The sequence below is a fragment of the Zootoca vivipara genome, chromosome 8, assembly GCF_963506605.1.
Source record: "Zootoca vivipara chromosome 8, rZooViv1.1, whole genome shotgun sequence".
NCBI classification, from domain to species: Eukaryota; Metazoa; Chordata; class Lepidosauria; order Squamata; family Lacertidae; genus Zootoca; species Zootoca vivipara.
The window spans coordinates 68,082,733-68,109,830 of record NC_083283.1 but is presented as its reverse complement, the minus strand read 5'-3'; the positions used below and the strand labels follow the sequence as shown (position 1 = coordinate 68,109,830).

At 44.1% G+C, this 27,098-nt stretch overlaps 1 protein-coding gene across 1 annotated transcript in view; it reads left to right on the top strand.

Annotated features, from left to right (window-relative positions):
• Positions 1-27,098, top strand: part of LOC118090347 (cadherin-6) — a 146,106-nt gene that overhangs the window by 47,884 nt on the left and 71,124 nt on the right. The window contains exon 2 of the mRNA XM_035125971.2: positions 20,993-21,351. Coding sequence (XP_034981862.1) covers positions 21,124-21,351 — 228 coding nt within the window. The 5' untranslated portion in view covers positions 20,993-21,123. The remainder of the gene's footprint in view (positions 1-20,992; positions 21,352-27,098) is intronic.

Genomic DNA, 27,098 nt, shown 5'->3' with positions numbered 1-27,098 from the left:
ATGAGGGTAATGGAGGTAACGCTTAGTCTTAATTAATGTATGCAACAAATCATTTGTGCAGAAAACCTTTGTGAAAACATTATCTCGGAGCCTTAGATCTTCGACAAACAATATGAACAGAATATGTAATGGATGCAGGCCAGCTTGTTTGATGTAATGTCTGTTGGGGTCATGTGTTTGTGGATATTGTTCTGAAGGTGATTATAGACCTATAGACAGTGTTAGAAACTGATATACGAAAGCTAGGCGCTAAATGGCGCCTCAAACCTAGGTTATGGGTGCAACAATGGAATGTCTAGGTGCAGAATACAAAGCTGAAAATGAATGAACTGCAGCTAAAATATTACGTTCGTTTTTCACATGGATTAGTCCTTCCCCTGCCCACCCCCCCTAATCTTCTTCTTCTTCTTCTTCTTCTTCTTCTTCTTCTTCTTCTTCTTCTTCTTCTTCTTCTTCTTCTTCTTCTTCTGTCACTCGTAGCTGAGTAAGATTGTCTTCCATAAACACGGTTTTAACAAGTGACTGTGGAGGCCAATTCTGGATCCACACGTCCTTCCACAGTGGGGACATTGGTTTCCAGGTGGGAGTTGATCACGGTGTGGATTTGCCAAGCGTGCCTTCCTCTTAGCACGTTTCTCCCTTGCGTCCTGAGTTCGAGTGTCTTCAAAGCCCATGACACCTTTGGTAAAGGCTATTCTCCTAATATTCTTAAGAGGGTCTCTTCTACAGTCTTCAGAAAGTAGCTGGAAGTGGGGAGGCAGAAAAAAAAGGTCCTCCATTCCTTCCACTCTGCAGTTTTAATCTGAAATTTTAGGGCAGTCTTGTGCCCAGAGCTCAGAAACTGCTCACTCTAATGAAATTCCCTGTTGCAAAATGCACCCAGAACAATGGGAGTTTTGAACACTGCCTATAGGCAATGGAAGTGCTAGAGAGATGGGCTAAGATAGGTGAATCAGATATTATCTGTGCTTTGTTGTGTGCTGTGTTGTAATTTATTTAAGGGTTCAGATCATACTCGCTGTAGGAAAAATGCTTCCTGGTCTCCATACTGTTTTCTTGTTTTCTTTTTTGGGGGGGGGTAGCTTTTAGAGTTGATCCTCTTGCAGTCAGATCATGATGTATGAGCTTCTGGTGCTGAAATAGTTTGTAAATAATTTGTGTGAGAAAGATATGGAAATTCAGCTTTGGACATTGCAAAGAAGCAACATGGGCACAGGTGCTGCCAGCCACTGTATCAAGGAATACATGTCAATTATGTTGATTTGATTATACAGTCATATCTTGGTCGCCAAATGCCTTGGAACTCGTATGTTTCGGCTCCTGAATAATCAAACCCCGGAAGTGTGTGTTCCAGTTTTTGAACGATTTTCAGATGTCAAACATCCGGCATGACTTCCGTGGCTTCCAATTGGCTGCAGGACACTCCTGCAACCAATCGGAAGCCGCAAGTTGGTTTTTGAACAGTTCCGGAAATCGAACAGACTCCCAGAATGCATTCTGTTCGAGAACCAAGGTATGACTTTATATATTTCTATTTGACTTTCTTCAGTAATATTTTATTCTTGATTGTTGATTTGATGTCTTAATGTGTTACAAACAGCCTTGGGATTTTTATTTTTATTTTACCTTTAAAAACAGAAAGCAGTTCAGAAATAAAATGAATAGCAATCTGTGTTTAAATTCTCTTTCAGGGTTATCTTGTAGGATTGAGAAGCCCTCTTGCTGCCCGCAATTCCTCTTCCTTTTACTATTCGTTTGGAACAAAATCTGCCTCCCACTGCATTACATAATTGTATCAAATGCTGTCGATAACAATAGTGAGTTTGAGGTTAATATCTATTCCGAGCTGAAATGTCAGTCTTTTATCTAGTCACGTGAAATACAGTTAATTGGATGAGAATCCATGAGTCACCTTTTCACATTCCTGTAGTCCATAAAACGGAGCCTAATATCTGGTGCCCTCCAGATGCTATAGACTACAACTCCCATTAGCTCTAGCCAGAACACTCATGAGGCTGATAGGAGTCCAAAATGAGTTGTAGTCTGAAGAGCACCAGGGTTATCACTTTTATTTTTGATTTATTGTATTTTTAAACCAAACTTCAACAAAAGGTCTCCAGAATGGTGTACAAAATTGTGGGAATGTTCAGGGAGGCAGGGGAGGATATATTGTTTAATGATATCCTTCCTAACTTGCGTTAGCAAGTTCTACAGTCAAACCTCGGTTTACGCCTACCTCTGTTTGTGACCACTTCGGCATTTACATCCGGTGTTTTCGGTGTTTACATCCGGATCCCACGGCGTCGGATGTGCAGACGCGATCTGTGCAGCTCGTGCATGCGCAGAAGCGATCTGTGCATGCGCAAAAGCGTGCCTTCGGGGAGCGACCGCTTTGGCGAGCGATTGCCTCCACGGAACGGATTGCGGTCGCAAACCCAGGTACCACTGTATATCTTAGCAGAGTAACATTCCCCTTTAAACGCACAGTGCTTTGCTTGTTGCAGCCTTGTTTGACCCTCTCAATATAAGATTCCTGATAGGATCCCTTCTTGTCCCTCTTAAAAAGAATAGACACGACAGTCTTATGAAAGTCAACATAAAAGTAATTTTCTCACAATCATTCAGTTCACAGTTGGATCCCTGAAGGCAGACTTATGTTACAAAAGTGTGTGTGTGTGTGTGTGTGTGTGTGTGTGTGTGTGTGTGTATAAACTATCCCATAAGGGAGTTAGTCCCAAGTGTCATTTCTGCTAACATGCGGAAAAACAAAATGGAGAAGAGAAGAACGTGTGTTCCCCTAACCCAGATTAGGCCACACCCACATCTAGTCACATGCAGAGGAAGTTTGTCCCAGCTAGGAGGAAACAGGAAGTTTTCTCCTGGCTGGTACAAAGCATCCCCTAGTGTATCCATTCTAGGAACGTTTTACTTGACTGCTATGTGTTTCACATCCCACAAAAATAATACTCGAATAGTCGATACTCAGCACAACAAACCTGCAGCAAATTACAGCAGAACATAATTGCTACAATAGACAGCTTTGCTCTAAACTCATCTCCTGTGAATGACAGAAGGAGCAGCTGTGCCTTCAACTGGTGTCAGAAGGCTGAGGAAGACTGCACAATAATGTTGAGTTGTATCACACTGCGAGTTCTGCTATGTCTGAGCTCATTTCATACGTAACCCAGGATAACTCATGTTAACACAGCGGGGTACATCATAAGCATGTTGTCAAGGCATCTTTTCCTCCAGAGCTTGGATTGATTTCTGGGTGTTTTCGAGATTTGTTTCTATGTATTTGCTTTTTTTTTTTTTTTTACAATGATTGCAATTGGGGCGGGGGGCACAACACACCAGCCAGCTGCTGTGTATATAATTTTTTTAATTTTTATTTTGTTACTACATCTGTTGAAACTTCATAGTTTGATTCAATTTGTTATAAATTATCAGCAAGTTTGATCTGTTATGCGATTTGATTGGTTATTAATTTATCCTTGAGTTGTTTTATTTATTTTAATGGCTGTATTTTATTGGATTGTTTTGTTGATGCGCAAACAACTTAGTTGCATCCCACTCTTACCCTGGATGTCTTGGGTCACAAAGAGTTGTGACAAATTGAGGTGTGTAAGGGAGAAACCAAGAGTCTCTGTTGCTGTTCATGCTGGGGAGTGGATTCTGCAGAGGAGCAACATGCCGTCCAGAATGGCAAACCCTGACCTGGAAATTCCTAATTTAGTAGCAGGTAAGAGGGACACGGGTGGCACTGTGGTATAAACCACTGAGCCTTGGGCTTCCTGATTGGAAGGTTAGCCGTTCAAATCCCCATGACGGGGTGAGCTCCCGTTGTTTGGTCCCAGCTCCTGCCAACCTAGCAGTTCGAAAGCATGTCAAAGTGCAAGTAGATAAATAGGTACCACTCCAGCGGGAAACTAAACAGCATTTCCACGCGCTGCTCTGGTTTCGCCAGAAGCGGCTTAGTCATGCTGGCCACATGAGCCGGAAAAACTGTCTGTGGACAAACGTCGGCTCACTCGGCCAGTAAAGCGAGACGAGCGCTGCAACCCCAGAGTCGTTCGCGGCTGGACTTAATTGTCAGGGGACCTTTACCTTTTAAGACTGTACAGTGGTACCTTAGGTTACAAACGCTTCAGGTTACAAACGCTTCAGGTTACAAGCTCCGCTAACCCAGAAATAGTACCTCAGGTTAAGAACTTTGCTTCAGGATGAGAACAGAAATCATGCTCTGGCGGCGTGGCGGCAGCAGGAGGCCCCATTAGCTAAAGTGGTGCTTCAGGTTAAGAACAGACCTCCGGAACGAATTAAATTCTTAACCAGAGTTACCACTGTATTAACTAGACCAAAGCTCACTTTTGCATGGTGAGCGTTACAAACCAACCATCTCAGAGTGGCTTGCAATCTGACACCACAGATGCACTCTTGCGAGTCATACTCATGCCAATTTAGCGAATGGGAAAGGCCAGCAGTTAGACCTTCACTGAATAATCTAAAGGATTTTGTTTAACATTCTATTTATTCCTTTCCCATACGAAAGCATTGCATATCAATCATATGGTTACATACAGTCATACCTCGACATCCGAACGCTTCGACTTCCGAAGGTTTCGACTTCCGAAGTCGACAACCCCCTGAAGTCTTTTCTCTGCGCGCGCCCGGTGCATGCGTTCTGCACCTGCGCAGAGCAGCGTGCACAGAGCAGCGCATGCGCAGAAGCGCAAAATTGCACTTCACGCATGCGCCGAAGCAGTGCTTCGAGAACCGAAAACCTTGACTTACGAAGACGGTCGCGAAACGGATTGTCTTCGTAAGTCGAGGTACCACTGTACATTGTTTGTGAAGTACCTGCATTTGCCTCAGAGCTAGCCATGCTGATAGCAAAGAGACTGAACTTTCTTTAGGCACCACATACAGGTTCATTTTAGAATAAGAGCAGCAACATTTTTGTGGCCGCATTTTTTTGGGGGGGGGGACATATACCTTCCTAGAGGTTTCAAATACATTCTTTGCCTTTTTACATTATTTGTGATCTGTGTGGACTTTCCACTATTTACATGCAAATGGAATGGGGGAAAGGGTTACTACCCTAAACTGCAGCCTTGTGTCAAGTTCTCCCTCCCTCCTTATAATAAGCAACATTGCTGCCACAGCTTGTGGTCATTATGCGGAGTGTTTCTCCAAACCCAACAATAGCAGCTGTCGATAATATAGAGTGGAAATGTAAAAGCACACATCCTAATGACCCAGGACCTTTTGCATACAAAGCATGTGCTCAATATCTATTCCCCTGTGTAGTTACTCCCTTAAGGAACAAAACAAATGGTATTCAGAAAGTCTGGCTTATCCGACTGGCTTGCATTTGGGTAGGGTACAGAATTAAGTTAAGAGTATTTATTTAGATTTATAGCCTGCCCTACCCTCGGGGCTCAGAGCAGGTTATTATTACTAGCATCTATCATAGGGAGAGTAAATTTCACAGCTTACAAAGCAGTTACAATTCTCATTTCATCTACCTCTCCCGTGTCAAAAGATTTTTTACAGATTTCATATTGGGGGGGAAAGGGGTGGGTGGAGGACAGATTCCTTCCAGAGGAAAGTTTAAATCACAATAAAGAAATGCTTATTAAAATGTCTAGTTTCCCCCCCATTGATTCTGTTTCACTACTTGCTTACTGCAGGTAGCTGTAATCATTGGCACCACCAGCCTAGTCTAAACTAGACTAGACTAGACCAGATTACTAGACTAGACTAGACTATCTTCTTAGCTCTCTATAAGATGTGGTTTTCTGCCCCTTCTTCCCTACAAGAAGTTTCCTAAACATACCTTTAAAAGAGAGAGGGAATAGTGAACACACAAATACCAATCCAAAATAGCCAGCAGTATATGTTTCTTGGTTGGGAGGTCAGAATAAAGGTTAAATATTAGACCATCCAAAGATAAGCAAGAGTATTCTTGCTCTACCGATTTCTGCTGCCATTTTCTGCATTTTTACCCCAACTTTTTCGTCGCATTGGTTCCACAAGACTTCTTACAATAATAAAAACAAGGATTCTAATAAGTTTCATTTAAAACAAGAGCAAACAAAAAAACACTAGTACGTCTAAAACCTCATCAATCATTTAAAAGCCACATGGGGAAAATAGCAAACCCTTTTTTCCCCCTCCTCCATAATGCCAAGTCTTGAAATGCCTGTTCAGAGAAAAATGTCCCTATGCAGCTTCTGGAAAGCAAACAAAGTTTTCAGAGCAGGGGAGAGTATTCTGCAATTGCAGGTGCAATGAAGGAAGAAGTGGGTTGCAAAGGCTTGAAGCCAAGACAATGCTATCTTGACAGGAACCGGGGGTGGTGCCCTCTGGGTCAAGGGATGTAGCCCAAAACAGTTCGTTTGGTAGAACCAGTGTTGTTGTCTTCATGGGCCTGAAAGCAGGACGTAGCACAACCCTTTTATTTTTTTAACAGCTCAGTAGGAAACAGCAACACCCCCTTACAATCTCCAACCCTGGTTTTCTGACAGGAGGCCTGAAAAGAAAAAGGATCAGTTAGCAGTCCTAAGGAGAAAAGACCTGCACTAGGTAGAAACTTGGAAACCTGCTTCATATCAAGTCACACCATCAGTCTACACTGACCTGCAGCGATTCTTCAAGGTTTCAGAGAGAGGGTTCTTTCTCGGACCCACCTGGAGAGTCCAAGAATTGGGTGAAATTGCCCATCAGGCCATAACATTATTCCCTAAGGAGATACCACCTCTCCTTGGTCACCCTGTTTGGGAATTGTCACAGATGGGTGTTGGCTACTCCCGAGTAAGCACTCCACACATCCTCTGGATTTTCATAGTTTTATTGTGCATGCTATATACAGTGGTGAGATGTCTCAAATCATGTCTGCTCTGCATGGGGCAGAAGCCCACAATGGCGTCTCGTTTGCTCTGACCCCCCTTTTAAGACTGGGCATCCAAACGCCCCTCCTCCTTGCTCTATGGGTCCTCCGCGGTCCCAAACCAGGCTCCTGAGGTGCCGGTCTACCTCCTTCCCAGCCCCTGCTGAAGCTAGCTCCTCCCCTGCTTCCCTGCTACCAACCTGGAGCTGAGCCACCAGGACTCTGCAGAGCCCTGGACCCGTCTTAACCCTTCCTGTTCCTGATTTAAACTCCCAGACTTGCTGCTGCTCTCCCATCTGATGGAAGTAAGCAGAGTGGGCTGCTCTCTGCAAGCCCTCTCTCTTACAGGAATGATGGGAGCTGAAGTACACATGTTCTATTTTCGTCACACAACTACCAGTTCCTAATAACTATGAAATAATAGGTGCATTGTAGCTTTCTTTGGACGCTCTCTTAATTAGTCAGTTTCTTTTGATAAGTTGATTGAATAAGAAAATTGGATGAATTTACTGGAGGGAGGAAAGATATGCCTAACGCTTAATACATATATTTCCTGAATTATGCTTCTGAACTATTCTAATTATTTAGATAACTGATTACCTAGTTTAGAGTGGCCTTCTAATGAGTCCATAATTCTCGGGTTTTGTTTTTTTTAGCTCTGTGAAGGTATGGTGAAGCATTATTTAATGTGAAAAAAAATATGTACTAATTTTTCAAACTCTTCATGACAAATTTGACTTCAGGGGAAAAAGAGAACGTTATCTTACTTTTGTTTTACTAGGGCCTACGCAATGACATGCTTACATTATAAATATTTCTTAACTTTCTAAACTGTTCTGCGTGTGTTGGTGTTCTGGAAGGAATTAGAAGGGTACTCTTTATCACCAAGTCATACCTGAAGTGGGATAATAGGCAATTTAAAATCTTTGTTTCTTAGGAAGTTCTCAAAAAGTCACTATAGGAGGAAAAGTGTGAGTTTGCACCAGGGATGATAATAGGGGACAAAGCTTAAATTAAGCCAACTAATTTTACATGTTTTCCACTTGAGACAGCTCAGTCCCCTGTATTAAACTTCTACACTATTCTGCATCTTTATATAATTGCTTACTTACCTTAAAGGGGTCTTGCAGTATGACAGCAATTAGTGTTTATTCGGCTCTTTGATAGTATGCAAGAAACTTCTTTCGATTATACATCAGCCTCTAGTTCCAAGATAGGGTTTCTTTTGCCTCTATCAAAGTGCATGTGTGTATCACTGAATTCAGGTGACCCTCCAAACTTAGCTTGAGAATGTTCCTTATAGTCTCGAACCCTCTTCTTCCCCTTCCGTCCTCCATTCCCACACATGGCTCAGTCACTTACTTTCCTATCCGATCAAACCACAGTTGTCCATTTTGTCTAAACCAGTAAACTCTAGCTTGAGCCAGCTCTCCATCAAGAGGATTATAAACACCAGCTGGATCCTGGTTTAGAATTCTGGTGGGACTTTGCCATCCCCTAATGAGTAGACGCAGTCATGACTGACAGCCTGGTTGTCAGTAAAGCATCACCACATGCAAGCAGATGTGTTTCACAGAAAGGTTGCACAGGCTGTATGTGGGCCTGATGACCATAGCTGCCAAGTCTCCCGCTGAAAAATGTGGGATCAGCAGCGGCGCGGTACCGGAAGTCACTTCTACGCATGTCTGGACATGCGTAGAAGCAACTTCTTGTGCCGGCGGTGCCCAATTTCCGATGCCCAGGCATGGGTAGTGCAGCACCGGAAGTCACTTCTACACATGTCTGGACATGCGTAGAAGCAACTTCCAGTGCCGCTCTGCCCAATTTTAGGTGCCCAGGCTTCTAAGCGACTTCCGGTGCCGCGCTACCCATGTCTGGGCACCAGAAATCGGGTGGCGTTGGCACCCAAAATGGAGCCTCCCTGGCAGGTAGGAAATCCAGGGGATTTACGGTTTTTTTTCCAATCTGGCTGCCAGCGGGAAACGGTTTAAAATACGGGGGTTTCCCGCGAAAAACAGGAGACTTGGCAGCTATGCTGATGACTCTCCTGCGCCTTCAGCTGTAAAGGTGAGAAGAATTAAGCACCCATTCCAATTGGTTTCCCAAACTGGGATTTCTTCTTCTTTTTGGCTCTTATTTTATACATATATCTCACTTGTCCATTTTTGTATCTCACGCTTGTTGCTATCTCTGCTCCTCCAAATCTTGCATTGTCACTTAGAAGGGTAACAGTAATTGTACTGATTGTGGCCGCCATCTCTGTACACCCACGTTCATTGTGTCCTGCCTTAACAGATGGCAGACCACTCTTTGAAAGGCTGTCAGTCCTCTATCTCAAAGTGTCCTCTGCTTGAAGGACTATTTAATCCAAGTCTGGTTTAAAGATAAAGAACCACAAGAACGAAGGGGCTTTGGAGTTTTCCTTCAACAATTAGTACCTTGACAGCAGGCTAAGGAGGCAGGCTCATCTGATCATAGACTCCCCAGTCCTTTGGTGAGGTGAATTGTACAGTACTTCTATTTAAATTATGGGAATTAGTTCTAAATTTGTATCTATGCCTATGCAAATTGTATGCATATCTATGCCCCCTTTTGCCCCTCTTTTTAGTGACGTGTTTCCTTTTTTTTTTTTTTTTTGCACATGACTAGCCTGTTTTTGCCTCTTTGCTTCTAGGCCTCTTAAACATGACTGCCTTTTGCTCCTTTCCTTGGTGTGAATTAAGTCTGAGATGAGGACTTCTGTGTTGTATTGAGTATTGACTGCTTGTTATACATGCACCAATGCACACCTGAAAGAGCCCAGTAGCATAGTTTTACATGCATAATATACCAGGCACAGTTATTGGGCATCTTCGGTATAAAGGAGCTGGTGACAGGTGATGGGAAAGGCCCGCAACCCTGGAGAGAAGCTGGCAGCCAAAATAGACAATAGTCAGACCTAGTGTTCTATTTTGCCATTCTTATGGGGTGAAAGGAATTTAAGATGCATGGGTGTTTTTCCACTGATGAAAGGCTACAGCTTCTTACTCAAACAAAGATTCTTACTTGCTCTTGCCGCCCATTTTCTAGAAACATAGCTGCCAAGTTTTCCCTTTTCTCGCGAGGAAGCCTATTCAGCATAAGGGAAAATTCCTTTAAAAAAGGGATAACTTGGCAGCTATGTCTAGAAAGCAAAGACTCCCATTCAGACCAAAAAAAAAAAGAGGAATTCATATGAGAAGAAGGAAAGACAGGCAACCAGTCCCAGAGATGTGAAACAGCATTACAGAATATGCATATTGCATCTGTAAATAACATTAGGTCAGGTGTGTGTTCACATTCCTTGCTGTAGTCTTGCAGTAACCATGGAACTGCCAAGGCACACCCAGGCCAAGTCTCTTCACTGCTACAAATAAGAAAATGTGATCTGAACTTTCATAGTATTAAAAACCCCTCAAGAATAACACAGCTTGGAAGACATCCAATTTGAACAGGAAGATCGATGGAATATAGCAACATTACTTACTGCTGTTTTTATACTGGCTAGATGTTGTGATGTTTGTACACACTTCCAAGGAACAGAAGTGGGGTTAGTAAAACATAGTAGCTGCAGGATTTGCATGAGTTCCATGAAGGTAGATCATTTCACTTTTTGTGGATCCCAGTCAAATCCACTACGGTGTTGTAGAGTCATAAACGTGCCATTTGAGTGGAGTTTGTTGCAGGAAACATAATCTCATTCTTCCTGACTCATCCAGAAATATACTTTTAAATTGCCCCTTCTGTCCAAACTCACATTGCACAGTTAATGTCCAAGAAATTCTACTTTATAAACCATGTTTCCACCTGCTGTGCAGATAATGGGTGTTTTAAACTGTGCTTACTGGCAGTTATATATATATATATGTGTGTGTGTGTGTGTGTGTGTGTAAAAAATAATAATAATCAAACAGGGCACTGATAGCTGTAGGACTCAACAAGGAAAAAGAGTGTTGTTGCATGCCACCAAAATCTCCAAGCAGTGCAAGATTCCCAAGGTTCCAAGCACTTAGCCAGGGTTTGTGGTTTCTATTGGAAATGAGGTGCAGCAGACGCAGAGCCCCCTTTCCTTTGTTCTCTTAATAGCCAATTACACAGGTGACCACCTCATCAGCAAGCGAGCCCGGCTTACATTTTTGCACTTGCTAGATGCAAGGGTTATAAGGGTCTCAACTTCCCTGCCCCCCAAACTCATAATGGTATAGTGAATTTTAAACCTCTCTTTGGCAACTCCAATTTAGCAGTAAAGAGCAGGCTTTGCCCAGGGAAAGCAGTAGAAGAAATGGAAAACCACTCGATCACATGGCTGGAAAACACAGGACAAGTGGAAAACCTCTTAGACCCCTGCTCTCTCGGTGCAGGACAACCTTATGAGATGTCTCTTATGGGTCTTCATATTTGTTAGTCTTTAAGTTTCACAGAAGAAAAGTTAAACAATCCACTGGAAAGCTGTCAGGAATGAGCCAGCTACAAGGGAAGGTTTGCAGCCAATGGCACACCCTTCCTTTGTCTCTCAAGACAGATGGAGGCCACCATATTAAGAAGAACCAATGGGCCAAAGTGTCTCAGTCATCACATAGTGTCCATTTTTCTTTCAAAATATTGCTGCACTTCCCAGGGAGGTGGAATCCAGATGTTAAATACTTCCTACCTAAGTAGCACTCTTGGTTTTCTCTCTATTTCTCTCTCTCTTATAAGGTGGGCCAATTCATGTTCCAGAAACGTTGAAGCTCATTAATACTGCCTTTTACAATTTCAGGGGCTTCGGGATTTATTGAATGAGCTCATAGTAATGTGAAAAGGAGCTGCAGCAGAAACTCCCAAGCTAAAGTAAGCTTGAGAGGTTGAGGCTGGCGTCAAGTTTAAGAACAGCAAATCTACTTAAATGTAGCAGCGTTATTATCAAATGTGAAGAGATTTGCAGTCGCTGCCAGTGTGTAACTTACAAGGGAAATCGTATTAGTTTTGTTTGGTGAGTGGGATGAAAATGAGACAGATAACTGACGTATGTGTTCCCCCCTCCGTAAGAGTGGATTTTATGGGAGGGGGAGGATCTGAAAGACAAGTTGTCAACCTATTTATTGTTCCAGATCTCATCAGGCTTTTTAATCACCCCCCCCGCATTGCTATTGCTGGAAATCCTTGTCTAAAAATGGTACCTGGCATTTTAAAAGAATGCGCCTTTTGTTAAACTGAAGAATTCAAATTCAAAATTAAATCCTGGACTGCACCGCCAGGGTGATCAAGAAGGAGTTGGTGATCGTAGTCTGCATAACACACAATCTGTCATTTTTGTGGCACTCCTAGGGTTGTGGGGAGAAAGTCTTAAGTGTACATCCATAGTCATGCACCTTGATATTAGGGGCCATGGCCATATAGGGCAGTCCTCTATATGTTATTGGGGGGAAAATCTCCCAGTTGGTTTCCATTTGAAGGCAGAAGTCATTCACCTAATATGGCTGAGCAGCAATGCTCTTTGTTCCGGACAGTGAATCTTTTGCCTGGTATAAAATATGCCTGAAGCATCCTTAGCAGAAATATCTTCACCTTTTTCTTATAAACATCCAAGAAAGGTACAGCAGTGGTTTTCAGACTGTGGCCTGTGGTCCATGAGGTTAAATCCATGGCATGCCTGTGGATTTGTGTTCGAGGAAGAAAAGTGATGCATCCATCATGTTGAATAGTCTTATTCATTTCATTTGAATTTTGTTTTGCTTCTCTTGTTTATTTTTTACCTTATATGTTGTTGTGTTGCGATTTGTATTCTGTGGAACTGCAGTTGGTGCAAGAGTCCAAAAAACTAATAAGTGGTCCACCAAGACCCTTAGCGATTTTCAAGTGGTCCTTTACGCGGGGTGGGGTGGGGGGGTGGCGTTTGGGAACAGCTGCACAATATAGCTTCCACAGGCAGCTTCCTGACTTTCTTTTTCTTTCTTAAATTAAACAAAAAACCCACAACTTTTATTTGCTTGAGATAATTTTTTCTTCTTGTCACTGTTGGTTGACCTTTACTGAGTGAAGAAAGATGTTTGAAAAGAAGAATAAAATGCCTCTTTCTTTTTCTTTCTTTTTGAAGTAATTGTACTCAATTTAGATGATATACCTGCCTCCCCCCCCCCCAAAGCAGGTTAACTTCCCTTGCTAATGTTGAAAATGACTGAACGCCAAATCATTTTTTCGCTCCCACCCTTTCCTTTATATGTGTGGCTATTGTTTAGGAAGGGGTGTTTCACAGGAGGGGGGGGAGACAGTTTAAGATCTAATTCACAGCCCAGAAAATACAGAAAGGCTTCTATGTAGCTGCTTGTGAGAGACATAATTTGAAAAGCCGGCTCGGAGCTGCTCGTTTACTATTTTAAACCAAGTTCATTACTGATGGCTCTGCAGTGCTATGTATCACCAGCAAGTGAAACATAAAAATTACTCAAATCGTCCTCCATAGCGCATATGAAAACAGTATTTGAGAACTCATTTATACTCGTTGGCTATGTAGCTAGTGCCCTTCACCCCATCTCCATTTTCTCTTTCAGCGATATGGAACGCTTCCAGGAAACTGGGCCCCTCATCCAGAAAACCTATGGGGGTGCATATATTATGTTTAGGTCATCCCAAGAGAGGCGGTTCAATGTTTGTGGCTTGAGCTAAGACATCCAAACGGGCAATGTGTTGTTGCCAAGGGGTGGTCCATTTATTTATTTATTTATAACATTATTATTATTATTATTATTATTATTATTATTATTATTATTATTTATTATTATTATACCACCTGCCGTTAAAAATCCCAAGGCATTTTACAACGCACCAGTGCCAAGACAACAAAAACAGCCAATTGAAAACCAAACAAATTCATTAAGTACTGTTAACAACCAATAGGAACCCAACAGTTCTCAGCAACTTGGGATCCATGACCCACAAAGACTTTCAGGAGGAAACAAGAACCCTGCAGGGTAGCTCGAGCTAATTTGAGTGTGATGCTGATAAATGCCAACATTCCAGGTTTGATCCCCATATGGATGGGACAGCTGCATATTACTCCACTGCATGGGGTTGGACTAGATCATGGGTAGGCAACCTAAGGCCCGGGGGCCGGATGCGGCCCAATCGCCTTCTCAACATAGCTGCCAAGTCTCCCGTATTCCCCGGGAAATCCCCATTTTCCCAGCCATTTCCCGCTGGCAGCCTGGATTTTTACAAACCCCGTAAATACCCCGGATTCTTACCGGCCCGGGGAGGCTCCTTCTGTGCATGTCTGGAGTCTATGGACATGCACAGAAGCGATTTCTGGTGCCACGGCCATTTTGGAAATGGGCAGAGCATGCATAGAAGCAACTTCCGGTGCTGCTCTGCCCAGTTCCAAAATGGCCACAGCGCGACCTCCGGTACCGATCCCGGATTTTTCAATCTGGGAGTTGGCACCTATGCCTTCTCAATCCGGCCCGTGGACAGTCTGGGAATCAGCATGTTTTTACATGAGTCGAATGTAATTTAAAATGTCGAATGTCATTATTTAAAATGCATCTCTGAGTTATTTGTGGGACCTGCCTGGTGTTTTTACATGAGTAGAATGTGTGGTTTTATTTAAAATGCATCTCTGGATTATTTGTGGGACATAGGAATTCATTCATCCCCCCCCAAAAAAAATATAGTCTGGCCCCCCACAAGGTCTGAGGGACAGTGGACCAGCCCCCTGCTGAAAAGTTTGCTGACCCCTGGACTAAGATGATCCTCAGGATTCCTTCCAGCTTTGCAATTCTATGATTCTATGACACCTGCCTTGCCTCGGGTGGAAAGTTATTCCACCATCTAGGCACCAATTTGGAATCCCACTGTTCAATTCCTTCCCTAGGGCAAGCAGGCACCAAGGAAATCAAGGCGCCAGAGAGCCATGCAAAACAGGGAACTTTGGCAAATGCAGCTTGTCATGCAGGGGTGAGAAAAGTTGAAATTCGTCTTCTTCATGCCTGCAGAATATACAAGAGTGGTGCCTTCTTTTGAATCGCCCCATTCCAAATATATTGCATGTCACCCTCCAGTGCTCCATTTTCCTTCTCACCTGAGAAACAAAATGGTCAGGAATTATGAAGTTGTTCCATTATAGCTACAGTGGCACCTCGGGTTAAGAACTTAATTTGTTCTGGAGGTCCGTTCTCAACCTGAAACTGTTCTTAACCTGAGGCAACACTTTAGCTAATTGGGCCTCCTGCTGCCGCTGCTGCCGCCGCCGCACATTTTCTGTTCTCATCCTGAAGCAAAGTTCTTAACCCGAGGTACTATTTCTGGGTTAGCGGAGTCTGTAACCTGAAGCATCTGTAACCTGAAGTGTCTGTAACCCGAGGTACCACTGTATTGTACTTCCCAGAACCAACTACAAAAAAACCCCACTCCATTTGGTGTTGACCTAAGGAAGAATGAAAGTGGAATCAAATGGATGTGCACTATTCCACACCTAAGGCCTCATTTATATAGATGCTTGGGTGTGCAGAGCTCGTGGTGTGCAAACCACAGAGAGCCGAGTTAGGCAACATGTTTCAGGATTAGGCCCCCCGCTATGGTTATCTGCAGCACGTTACAGCTGGGGAGACATTAAAAAGCTGTGTTTAACAGCTGCGATATCATCCTCGCAAGCAATATTTCAACCAGAGCTGCTATAAAAACCTCCCTTGTGACATCAAAGCTGTGAAAAATAGCAAATTTGAAGTGCAGAAAAAAAAGCCCCTCCTCCACCGCCTGCCGCAGGAGTAATTGTTTCCTGGCAATTGACATTTCAAGAGCTGTTTCTTTAAATGCCCAGCCTCTCCATCTTACTCGGCTTCCCCCACCCCACCCCAGCATGACTGAAGGAATCTAGAGCAGGGATAATGACTCGCCGCAGGTTTCATCCGAGGGGGTAATGAAAAGAAAAGGAATGATGGAGATGGTTGGGACAGAGCGATTTCCACTATCTGATGCCTCCCCCCCTCCCCTCTCCCCGCCACCATGCTCCAGTGATACAACCAGCCTGTACTAACGATGGAATAATAGGTCGGCTCATACGTTCTGCTCCATACCAACAACCCTTCCTCCCCAATAAGAAGGAGCCGGGAGCACAGGAGCGAGAACTATCCCGTCATCAGTCACTTTACATCTGCACTCCGAGCAAACATAATGGCAAGCACACTGTTCCCTGGCAGCTCGCCAGGGCTGCAAACGATCGTGGCACTAATTAACTCACCTGTGGAATTCACGCTCCGCAGCCGGGCTCTTTATGCAGTTCTCCAAAGCGTGCTGCCAAAAGAGGAGGATATATTTTTTTAAAAGAGAGAGAGAGAGAAGAAGAACCTGCTGGTAAAAGGGGGGGAAAGGTTTTGAACATCCTGCGAGGCCGACAGGTCTGTTCCCGTAACAACTGCACCGTGCAGGTTTAAGTGGAGCATATCAAAAAACCATCCCACGGGATAGCAGAAGTTACCTGGTGACAGGTGCGTGACCCCAGAATGTGTCAGTTGTGCATTGCCCACCCCTCCATTCATCCCACCTTGTTCAGCTCCGCCCCGCTTAATGGTATAGTGCTTGTTTTCTCAGTTTATGTGCCCAATGACTGCTGTGGGCCAGTTCAGTATTCAGCACTAGGGAATTGTCCCTGCCGTCCCCATCCGTCTAATAAAAAGCCACATTGCAGGTACAGTGGTGCCTCGCAAGACGAATTTAATTCGTTCTGCGAGTCAATTCGTTTTGCGAAAAATTCATCTTGCGAATCGCGGTTTCCCATAGGAATGCATTGAAATTTCTTTTCTTTTTTTTGCCCATAGGAATGCATTAATTAAATTTCAATGCATTCCTATGGGAAACCGCGATTCGCAAGACAAATTTTTTGCAAAACGAATTCGTCTTGCGAGTCACCATCAGATCGCAAGACACATTTGTCTTGCGAAAAATTCGTCTTGCAGGGCATTCGTCTTGCGAGGTACCACTGTAATTTTTGACATTTTGACATCAAACCATGGGAGAATCACAGCACCTGTAGTGATTCTCCAGAGGTCACTGTTGCCTCCTGTGTTGTTTTTGCTGTGACCTCCCTGGGGCACAAGCCTGGGCAGTGTGTATGGAGGCAGTGGCGGAGCTTCATGCTCTGGCACCAGGGGCGGAGAGCAGGGGGGGCGTGGCTGACGCACGGCCCGGGGATGTGGTGTGCTGGCCACAGGGGCGTGACGCACGTCCTGGGGGTGTGCTGCCCAGCTGGGGGGGAGCCGTGATGGCACCCCACCGGGACTGTGGTGCCAGGGGCAGTGCGCTCCCCCTGCCCCCCTCTTCCTCCACCAGTGTATGGAGGTTCTTGGCTACCCATATGACAAGACCACCACCCCTCGCCCTCACTGATGTGGTCTAAAGCAGTGGTCCTCAACCTTGAGCCTCCAGATGTTTTGAGACTACAATTCCCATCATCCCTGACCACTGGTCCTACTAGCTAGGGATCATGGGAGTTGTAGGCCAAAAACATCTGGAGGCCCAAGGTTGAGGACCACTGGTCTAAAGGACAATAGAGCAATACTTTTGGCCCCAGCTGGGCTGCAGAACTTTCCAGAAAGAGGTGCCATCCAACAGTCTTAGGGATTCCACTCCAGATTCGTGTTGGGTTTACTCCTTAGCCTTTTACTCTCCTAAAGATGGCAAGGTAGCAGGTGTGGGTTTTTCCTCAGAGTTCGCTCCCGAACCCTTTCTCATGGATAAACATAGCCACAAGGCGGCAGAGGTTTAGGATCAGTTTTCCTTCTCCTAGATGAACTACCTTCTCAGGTTGACAAGCCCCATCTGCCCCTCACTTTCCTCTACAGCTCGTAACTTTTTCTGTTCTATTACAGTCGTACCTTGGAAGTATAACGGAAACTTTTCCAGAAGTCCGTTCGACTTCCAAAACATTCGGAAACCAAGGTGCAGCAGAAAGCTCCTGCAGCCAATCGGATGCCATGGAAGTCATGTCAGATGTTTGGGTTCCAAAGAACGTTCACAAACCGGAACACCCACTTCCGGGTTTGCAGCGTTCGGGAGCCAAAACGTTCGACTCGCAAGGCATTCGGGATCCAATATACGACTGTACTTATCTTTAAATATTAAGAGTATATTTAGTTGAATACTGAAACACATTCTCCTGGATCCAAAACTTCCTGCTTTGATAACTTTCTTTAGTAAGGGGATAACAACACTGCTTACCTTCCACGGCTGTTGTAAGCTTGCAGCCTGATAAAAATATATATTAAGCTCTTTGTGCCTGCAAGGGTGCTTTATAAACACTCAATATTACTAGTGATAATTTCTGCTCATTTCCTCATGTTAATGGACTTAAGGGAAGGAGGAAAATGCAGAGTTGCCTTGAGGGTGCTGTTGTCCCATGTCTTTCTCTTGACCACCATAATTTGGTAGCAACCATGTTTATGTGCACATATCTGGTCAGTTCCCCTGACCCAGCAGATAATGAGATTTATGGATTCATTATATCCTTACTTGCCATTCCCCACAATTATAGCAGCATTGCATTCTTCTTTTCTGTGAAAGTCTCCTCCACGTGCTTCAGGATGAGGGATAGTCCGAGCATGTTGGAATTAAAGAGCATCCTTTGCTTTTCTTCAACAAATTCAACATAACAAACCCAACAAGAAAATAATAGGATTTTTCTCTTTTTAAACAAACCACACACACACACACACACACACACACACACACACACACACACACACACCAACTGTCTGATAGCTAGACCTCCAGTATGGTTTGTTTTGGTTTTGGAGGAATTCCCTTCTCATAAAACAAAGAAATATAGCTGGTAACTTGTGAAATGTTTTGTTAAGGGTGAAGACAAATGTGATATTAAACAAGGGCTCACAGCAAGTTTCTTCTAATGCAGAGTGAGCTCAGCTTCCTCCTGGCTTTATGATTTGAGGCATGGACGTACATGCCAGCACACTGAAATCTCCTTTGGCTATCAGTTTGCTGTCCCTCCTGCCCTGTTTTTCAGGCAGACTGCTTAGCTTTTTGTTGTTTAAAGCACCACATGAATGCTTATTAATTTATCTTTCCATCACCACCTCATTTTTGCCTCCTCCAAAAAGTTTGAAAAGAAAAGAAAAACTGATGCTGTGATGGGCTTGGGTAGTTTTGTCCACAGCTGGTTTCTAACTTGCAGAATTATTTTGTTGTGGGGCCTTTTTTGAGGGAGCTCAACCCTGGAGAGGAACAGGATCATTTGAGCTGAAAGGGAAGGTCATTTCCAAACATGCTCGTCAGGGTATACATGCTCTGTCTCTCCTCCCTGCCCCCCCCCAGTTCAAACAAGAAGTATTTTTGTTATTACTTCGGACTGACGCAGTCTGACCCCACGGTTACACTCCCCTAAGGTTTTATTTATAATGGTTTTATCTTATTCGTAGATTTTTAATTTTAAAATTGAATTTTAACATTGTATTATTCTGTTGTTTTAACTGAATTGTTCTTTTATATTTGTGTTGATATTATTTGTTGTTGGCCGCCCTGAGCCCGGTCTTGACTGGGAAGGGCGGGGTATAAATAAAAATTATTATTATTATTATTATTATTATTATTATTATTATTATTATTGTGATTATCACCAGTATACACTTTTCTCCTATACAGCAGAGGTACTAAACCTAAGGCAAGACTTACTTGGGCTGCCCCTGAGCTTCACGTAGAATAAGCCATTCTTCTCCTTCCCAGTGGAGGATTTTGAGATACAGAACATGCAGCAGTTTGACTGTTCACTGGAACAGAAAATCAACATCGTGTTATGCTGCTGCTGAAATAATTGTACTGGGATTCATACGTATGGTCCTGGTTCACACATCTTGATAAGCTGTGGCAAGCAATAAATTTCTCCTCCTTCGCTCTCCGATGCCTGGAGTGGGGAGAAAAATACCATGGGGTTTGGCTTAGCATTACTTGTGAGCCAGCATTTGTTTCTGTCTCCAACAAATGGTAAGTTCTAAGCCAAGAACAAACTTTGGCATATGCACATACTTTGTTTGGAGGAACAAGCCCCGTTCACCCATAATGCTAAGCCAAGACCCATAGTTGGTTTCGCCAGCCAGGATCAACTGAGCAGCATGCACTAGCACACTGATTCTTCACCTTAAACCGGCATAAACCAAAGCTAAACTTAATGAGCAATATGCAATTTTTGACATTGCACCTATATCCCAAATCCTTAAAAAAACAAAACAGTCTGCTCTATCTAGAATGGATTAAAGATGCATAGAAGACCCAAAATTTGCTGACTGAAAATACTTTTGTCACCATCCAAAACCATGATATTGTTGTTGTTGTTTAGTCGTTTAGTCGTGTCCGACTCTTCGTGACCCCATAGACCATAGCACGCCAGGCACTCCTGTATTGCACTGCCTCCCGCAGTTTGGTCAGACTCATGTTCGTAGCTTCGAGAACACTGTCCAACCATCTCGTCCTCTGTCATCCCCTTCTCCATGATATATGAACATATAAAACACACCACAATCCCACAGCATATTTGATAAATTCAATGAAATGCACATGCAAATTCAATGAAATTTCATTCAATGAAATTCCCATGACCTGGAGGTGACATGGTTGCAACGTATCTAGGTTTAAATCTTTGACCCATAGGTTGAGAACAGGGTTCATATTCTTCTGTCTTCCCCAGCTGGGGGGGCGGGGGGGCAGAGTGTTGGCAGATGGGAGGGTAGACAGAGTTAGCAAGCAATGTGAGCAGGGTTCATAGCCCTTAGTATATCCTTTACTACCAGCTGAAAACAACTTTCCTTGCTATTCTAAATGGAATCACCACAAAGTCAAACGAAGCTGTCCAAACTAGGGCTTTTTTTAAAAAGTTAAGTGGAATAAAGAGCAAAATTAAACGTGTTTTATTCCTCCCACTCAACAGAGATATTGCCTTCAGTTTATGTAAAAGGCTACTTGCAACGTTTAAGAACGGAGGAGAGCCTCACAGAATTCTTTTTGCGGCAATTACGTCCTCGTTTTTCGCTGTATTTGCTGTCACATAGAATGCTAAGTAGCCCTGCAAATGCTTGATAAATTGTCATTTCTTTTTCATTTCAGAGATCCACAGAGACCCAAGAAAAGAGCATTAAGAAGCGAAGGGGGAATGAGACTGTCTTCAGCACAGGAAACTAGTTCGCATTAAGGTGAAGAGACAAATCACCGCCTCAGTCTTGCTTTGTGCTGCCACAATGAGAACTTATCATTGCTTCTGGCTCCTCTTCTGGGTTGGTCATCCCCACCAAAGCTCTTCCACCCCCCTATCCAAAAGGACTAGTGGCTTTCCAGAAAACCCAAAGATTTTGGATCTATCTAGAAACAACAGGAAAGAACTTAATCGCTCCAAAAGAAGCTGGATGTGGAATCAGTTCTTTCTTCTGGAGGAGTATACGGGCTCTGACTATCAATACGTTGGCAAGGTAAGTTGTTTTTCAGCACCTCGTACTCTAGAGTTTTGAGAAGTCTCTCTGAATTGACGAGACAAAATGGGATGCCAATTCCATTCCAAAGACTGCTGCTTTATGGTCATGTAGAGGGTGTGTAGTTCAGGACCTGAGCCACCAGCACAGGAAATGGAAGGGCAAAGTAGCTTTACTTTTGTAACCAAATATGTTCAGGGTAACATCCGCAGTTAGATCTTTTGTATGTCTTTAACAAGGGAAAGCATTTTGCTGCATAAAGAAAACCAATGCCAGTTGAGTACAAAATCAACACTTGTCCCTTAATTGCAACAGAGATACCAGGAATTTACGCAATTCCCAGGATCTGGCTTCAAGAAGGCATTTTAATAGATACTGTTCAGAGATTTGGAGATTTAATATTCAAAGTTTCATATTCCCTCAATCCAAGGTGTGCAAGCAAATGTATTTAAGGTCGTAAATATTAAGAGGCTTGGTTGAAAAGCCAGCAAATGCTGAGGTGTGTGCTTAGTCACAAAATGTCACAGATTACAGGAGGGTTGCATATATACTGACATGATTTGAGGCTTGGTCCTCATGGTCTCCAGCACACTTTTGGTTGAACTGCCTTGGTTTCCTTTTAAGAGCTCCTTCTCTTAGTATTTGGAAGGCGCTTGTGTTCTGTTAAAATGTTGAGTAACACGATGCTGTGTGTGATTTATTACCCCCTCTTGTCAGACTATGTTGTGTCACATGTTTCAGACTGTTCCTCAGTTTAAAAGTGGTAAGACCTAGAAGGGAGGGGGCAGCGACAAAGGACTCTGGGAATTGCTCCCTGAGACGGACTGGAAGACTGACCGCAAAGTTTTCTGTTGAAACTCATGTCTCTGTTCAGTGCTGTGTGTATGTAGCCTACAGCAATCATGATCATGTATTCTTCACATCTAATGATGAACTGGGGACTGTATAAATATGTGTTGTGCGCTCCTCAGAGTTGCACAGAATCTTTGGGTGTTCCTTCCGCCATGACTGAATAAGCTGTTTGGTCTTGTGAGTGTGATCACTGGCTAAGTTCAGCCCAGTTCTACTGGACTCCTGTCCACAACACTAAAACATCATCCCAAAATACCCGTTTTTCCATGAACCTGAATATGTATGCTTTTATAATAATGTTATTATTGGGGGGGGGGGGGTAAATAGAACTGTGCAACTGATATCCCTCTAGTTGCTTGTGCTAAGCTCACCTGAGGTGAGTACAAATTGTCCCCAGGCAACCAGACATATTATTACAAGGTGGGGAGGTTCCTTTTTTTTGTGTGTGAGCCACCTCAAACACTTCTGTTCAAAGTTGAGGAAAACATTCAAACTGCTTAAGTTTGTTACGTTGGGTGTGCAGGCTTGTATTATTTCTTAGATATACATCCTGCTCTGCTATGTAAAATTTTTTCCAAGGAATGTTTCAAAAAGTGTGATGCGCAAAGTATCACAAAGCACACGTTCTTTCTGTTTCTTTCTCTGCTCTTTAAAGGTGCCTGGCCACCCTTTACTCTCCTCAAAGTGGCAAGTAAGGCGAACAAAACTCAGATTTTTTGGTAGGTGAATAACTTCGTGTGAACTTAATCTCAGTTTATCATGACACACCTGCAGCACTCCAGTAATCCTCAGCTCTTTACATAGAGCCATGTGTTTGTCTGTTTGTTTGTTTGTGTGTGTGTGCCCTTCATCTTAACTAAGCCTCTTCATTAAATGATTAACTATGGATAAAGGGGGTGGGGGCTCTATTGCAAAAGTAAATCTGCTCTCTCAGTTGGAATGAATGGAGAACGTGCGGAGACAGGAACCCAATGGGCACATTGCAGTACACATGTTAGGCCAGATCTTTCCAAACTTTGTGTCGTGACATGTTAGTGTGTTGGCTGCAGTGTGTAGCGCGAACGCTCCCCATGCTCCTCCCGGGGCTGGAAAGGGGTTAGTTTAACCTCTGGTTTGCTAGTAAGCCTGGATTACTCTGTCACGAAATGATGCATGTCTAAAAAGTGTGTCACCAACATGAAAAGTTTGGAAAGTTCTGTGTTAGGCTTTGGACTGGGGTGATCATGCTTAGCTTAAGATATTGCAAAATCCTTAACAGCAAAAAGAATGCCATGTTATACGGATTCTTAAATCGGGGCTTGTTAGCTTGGTATATCACAGCTTTCATTTCAGTTTGGGAGCATAATATAGCAGACTCCAATTTTGGGGAAAAATAGATCAGGGGGATGTAATTTGATTCCATGAAATTAGAATTAGAGTTTCTATGCTGTCATACTTTATAGTGCAGCCTAGGGGCTTCTTGGTAGTGGCACCCACCCTGTGGAATGCCCTCCCACCAGAGGTCAAAGAGAATAACAATTACCAGACCTTTAGAAGGCATCTCAAGGCAGCCCTGTTTAGGGAAGCTTTTAATGTTTGATGGATTTCTGTATTTTAATATTTTGTTGGAAGCTGCCCAGAGTGGCTGGGGGAACCCGGCCAGATGGGCGGAGTATAAATAATAAATTATTATTATTATTATTATTATTATTATTATTATTATTATTTCCTGGATCCAAAGTTTCCCAGTATAATGCCCCCCCCCCTTAAAAAAAAGAGTACGGTTGTAAGGAACTTTGCATACTCTGGCAACGGTAGCAGCTTATTCACAAGCTTACTGATCTAAGATGTTTCCCCAGATCTAACCAACATTATTTTTAGGGAGTTTGACCTAGTTCTGTATATGTTGTTTCTAATACTGAATAAAAGTGGAGTGCTGGATTGTTGTTTTTCTACTAGTATTCTTTATATATGCATGTTTACTAATGTGTTATACAGAATGGAGAAAAGGCCTTAGATATAACAGAGAGGAGAGGGTGACAGGGGACCCTATATCTGCCATTCTTTGTTTCATGCCATACCTGTAAAAGATTAAGCAGGGTGGGGGCTCGGTTTCAGAGAGGACTCCTTACACAGCTCCACTACAGCAATTGTGGATTCTAACAAAAGGCCATTTTACTGTAGTTCTGGTTCTGTAACTATCGGGGAAGACATCTATAAGCAGAAAGAACACAGTGTCTTTTTTTCGGATCAAACACCGCTTGTTTGATCTGAGCAGTTTTTGATTCAACCTGACCTCTTAGACTTTGTGGACGAACCATCTTCAATCTCTGGGGCTGCTTCTTGACCTGCGGTGCATAGAGTGTGATCTTTCTCCACTGGGGCTTACGACTCTTTCCCTCAGAGTAGATGGCCTCTTCCCACGCTTGCCAATCAGCTGCTTGGCCATGGATGGATTTGACACAGAGATGAGCAGGTTGAGAAAGTAAGACTCAAGCACTGGAACTGCTGCCTAAACTCCTGCCGTCTGAAACAGTGCTCCATCCTGGGATTCGCAACCGTATTTCCCTGAATGGCCCACAGACTCAGAAATGGAAGGTGGAAGTAGATCTGCTTGGGAGCAGTCACACATATTACCACTAAGCTGAAACATCCGCCCTAACGTGGTAGCGCTTCTCACGAACTGTGAAGAGGGACTGCCTTTTTGCCAATTCTTTGGGGTAGCGATGTGTGTTCAAGGGAAGATAGGACAGGCTTGCATTGCCTCAGAGCCTAGCTTCTTGCTTGATGTTGTGAGCTCCTGGGTAGATAGGGGGTGTCTCCTTGTTGCCGAGGCAATGGCACACCGTCCTTATTTCCCAGTGTTGATGTCACAGGGGCTGTCAAGTCGCCTGCAGGCCGGAGAGAACGAGAAACGTGAAGCTAGCGAGCAGTTAGTTTCTTTATTAAGGAAGGAAGGGGGAACAAAACAAGGAGGCTCAGCAAGGCAAACCCCTCTGAATAGAGAAGTTGCTTGACTGACAAGCGACCCCTCCTTGTTTGCCTTCTCCATCAGAACTCCACCCCTGTAGTCGCTTGCTATGGCAAGCTGCAGGCATTTCCCTCTCTGCCTGTCTGACGTGTCGTTCGGCAACATGCAGCGGTCTCCGAGTTCCAGGAATGAGTGGGGCCTGCGAGCTGCTGGCAGAGAAGTGTTCAGGAAAGACAAGGGGAAGTCCTGTCTGGCTCCCCTCTGTCTTCTCTGTTGGAGCCTGCACCTCATCATCCCTCATGATCGCTGCTTCCAGTCTTTCCCAGCTCGTCCCCTCCTCTGAGGTGTGGCTGGAATCCCACCACCACTGTCCTGGGTCCAAGTCTCCTGCTTCTGTGCCATCCCTGGGGGGTGTTCCTGGGATGGAGACACCCGCCCCTTCTCTTCATCCAGTCCCTGACAGTTGAGTGTTCATAGCACAGTGCTGGATGGAGGGTGTCACCCAGTTGGATGGGCAGGAGAGTGTTGGTTTGCTTCTTCCTTCCATGGCTGCAAATAGCCATGGAATAAGCAAACAAGAGGGACCCAGGTGGCGCTGTGGGTTAAACCACTGAGCCTAGGGCTTGCTGATCAGAAGGTCGGCGGTTCGAATCCCTGTGACGGGGTGAGCTCCCGTTGCTTGGTCCCAGCTTCTGCCAACCTAGCAGTTCGAAAGCACGTCAAAATGCAAGTAAATAAATAGGAACCGCTACAGCGGGAAGGTAAACGGCGTTTCCATGTGCTGCTCTGGTTTGCCAGAAGCGGCTTTGTCATGATGGCCACATGACCTGGAAGCTGTACGCCGGCTCCCTCGGCCAATAATGCGAGATGAGCGCGCAACCCCAGAGTCGGTCACGACTGGACCTAATGGTCAGGGGTCCCTTTACCTTTACCTTTAAGCAAACAAGAGGTACATTTTGGGCAGGGTTTCAATGCATTGCCTCTTGATTGTTAACTGGGCTGGCTCCAAGTTCGAGTGGGCCATCCTCAAAATTCCCCCTCCACTCGGTGTGCACCCTGATGGAATTGTCTGTTAGTAGTAAGCAGCTCCAATGACTACCTCTGCAGGCCATGGTGGGAAATTAAGATTCCCAGCCCTTTCTCTCATCCCAGATAAAGTGACAGAATGATACACATTGTAAGAAATGTAGATAGGTGCTCTGAGCCACCCCACACCTATTGGAGCATCAGAAAGAAGAGTTTAGGGTAAGCATCTGAATGCCTACAGGAGCATCAGAGCTGTGGGATATGCTGTGGTGCTTGGGTCCCCTGCAGATGCCTGAGGGTATCAGGTGCTGACTCCTGCCTTGATTGTTAGTAACAGTGCATCACTAAAATGCAGAATATTGAAATAATGGCAGTTGTGTTGCACAGCAGGAATGGTTCACTTCATGCTCTGATGTTCCTGCAGACATTCAGATTATGCACCGCACCTGTGCTTCCTCCATCAGCTAACAGCTGTACAGTCCTGTTATCTTACATTTGTACATTGTCAACGTGGCTTACCTTCCACTTTATCTCAGCCCATGCATATCACCATGTGTGTGATTTATATGGTGTTCCTGTAATATTTGGGTTTGTTTACAAATATACAAGCTGAGCATAGGTGGAGAGGCACACAATTAACATCCCTTCCGAGCAAATTCACTGCCTCCTATCAGGTCTCCGGAGACACACCAGCACCCAAAACGGGTAAATGCCACCGTTCAGCTAGCTGCTTCTCTCTATCTCAAATTGAAGTCTTTTCTGCCTTGGTATCCCACCGCCTGTTTCTGTTCTTTCTTCTTCTTCTTTACACAAACAGAGAGAATCATTCTTAGTGGGCACAGGGGGAGTATTCTGTTCCCCCCACAAACCCTGGCTCTGATGAGTTTCACATTTCTGGGAAATTCCGCTCTTTCTTGGT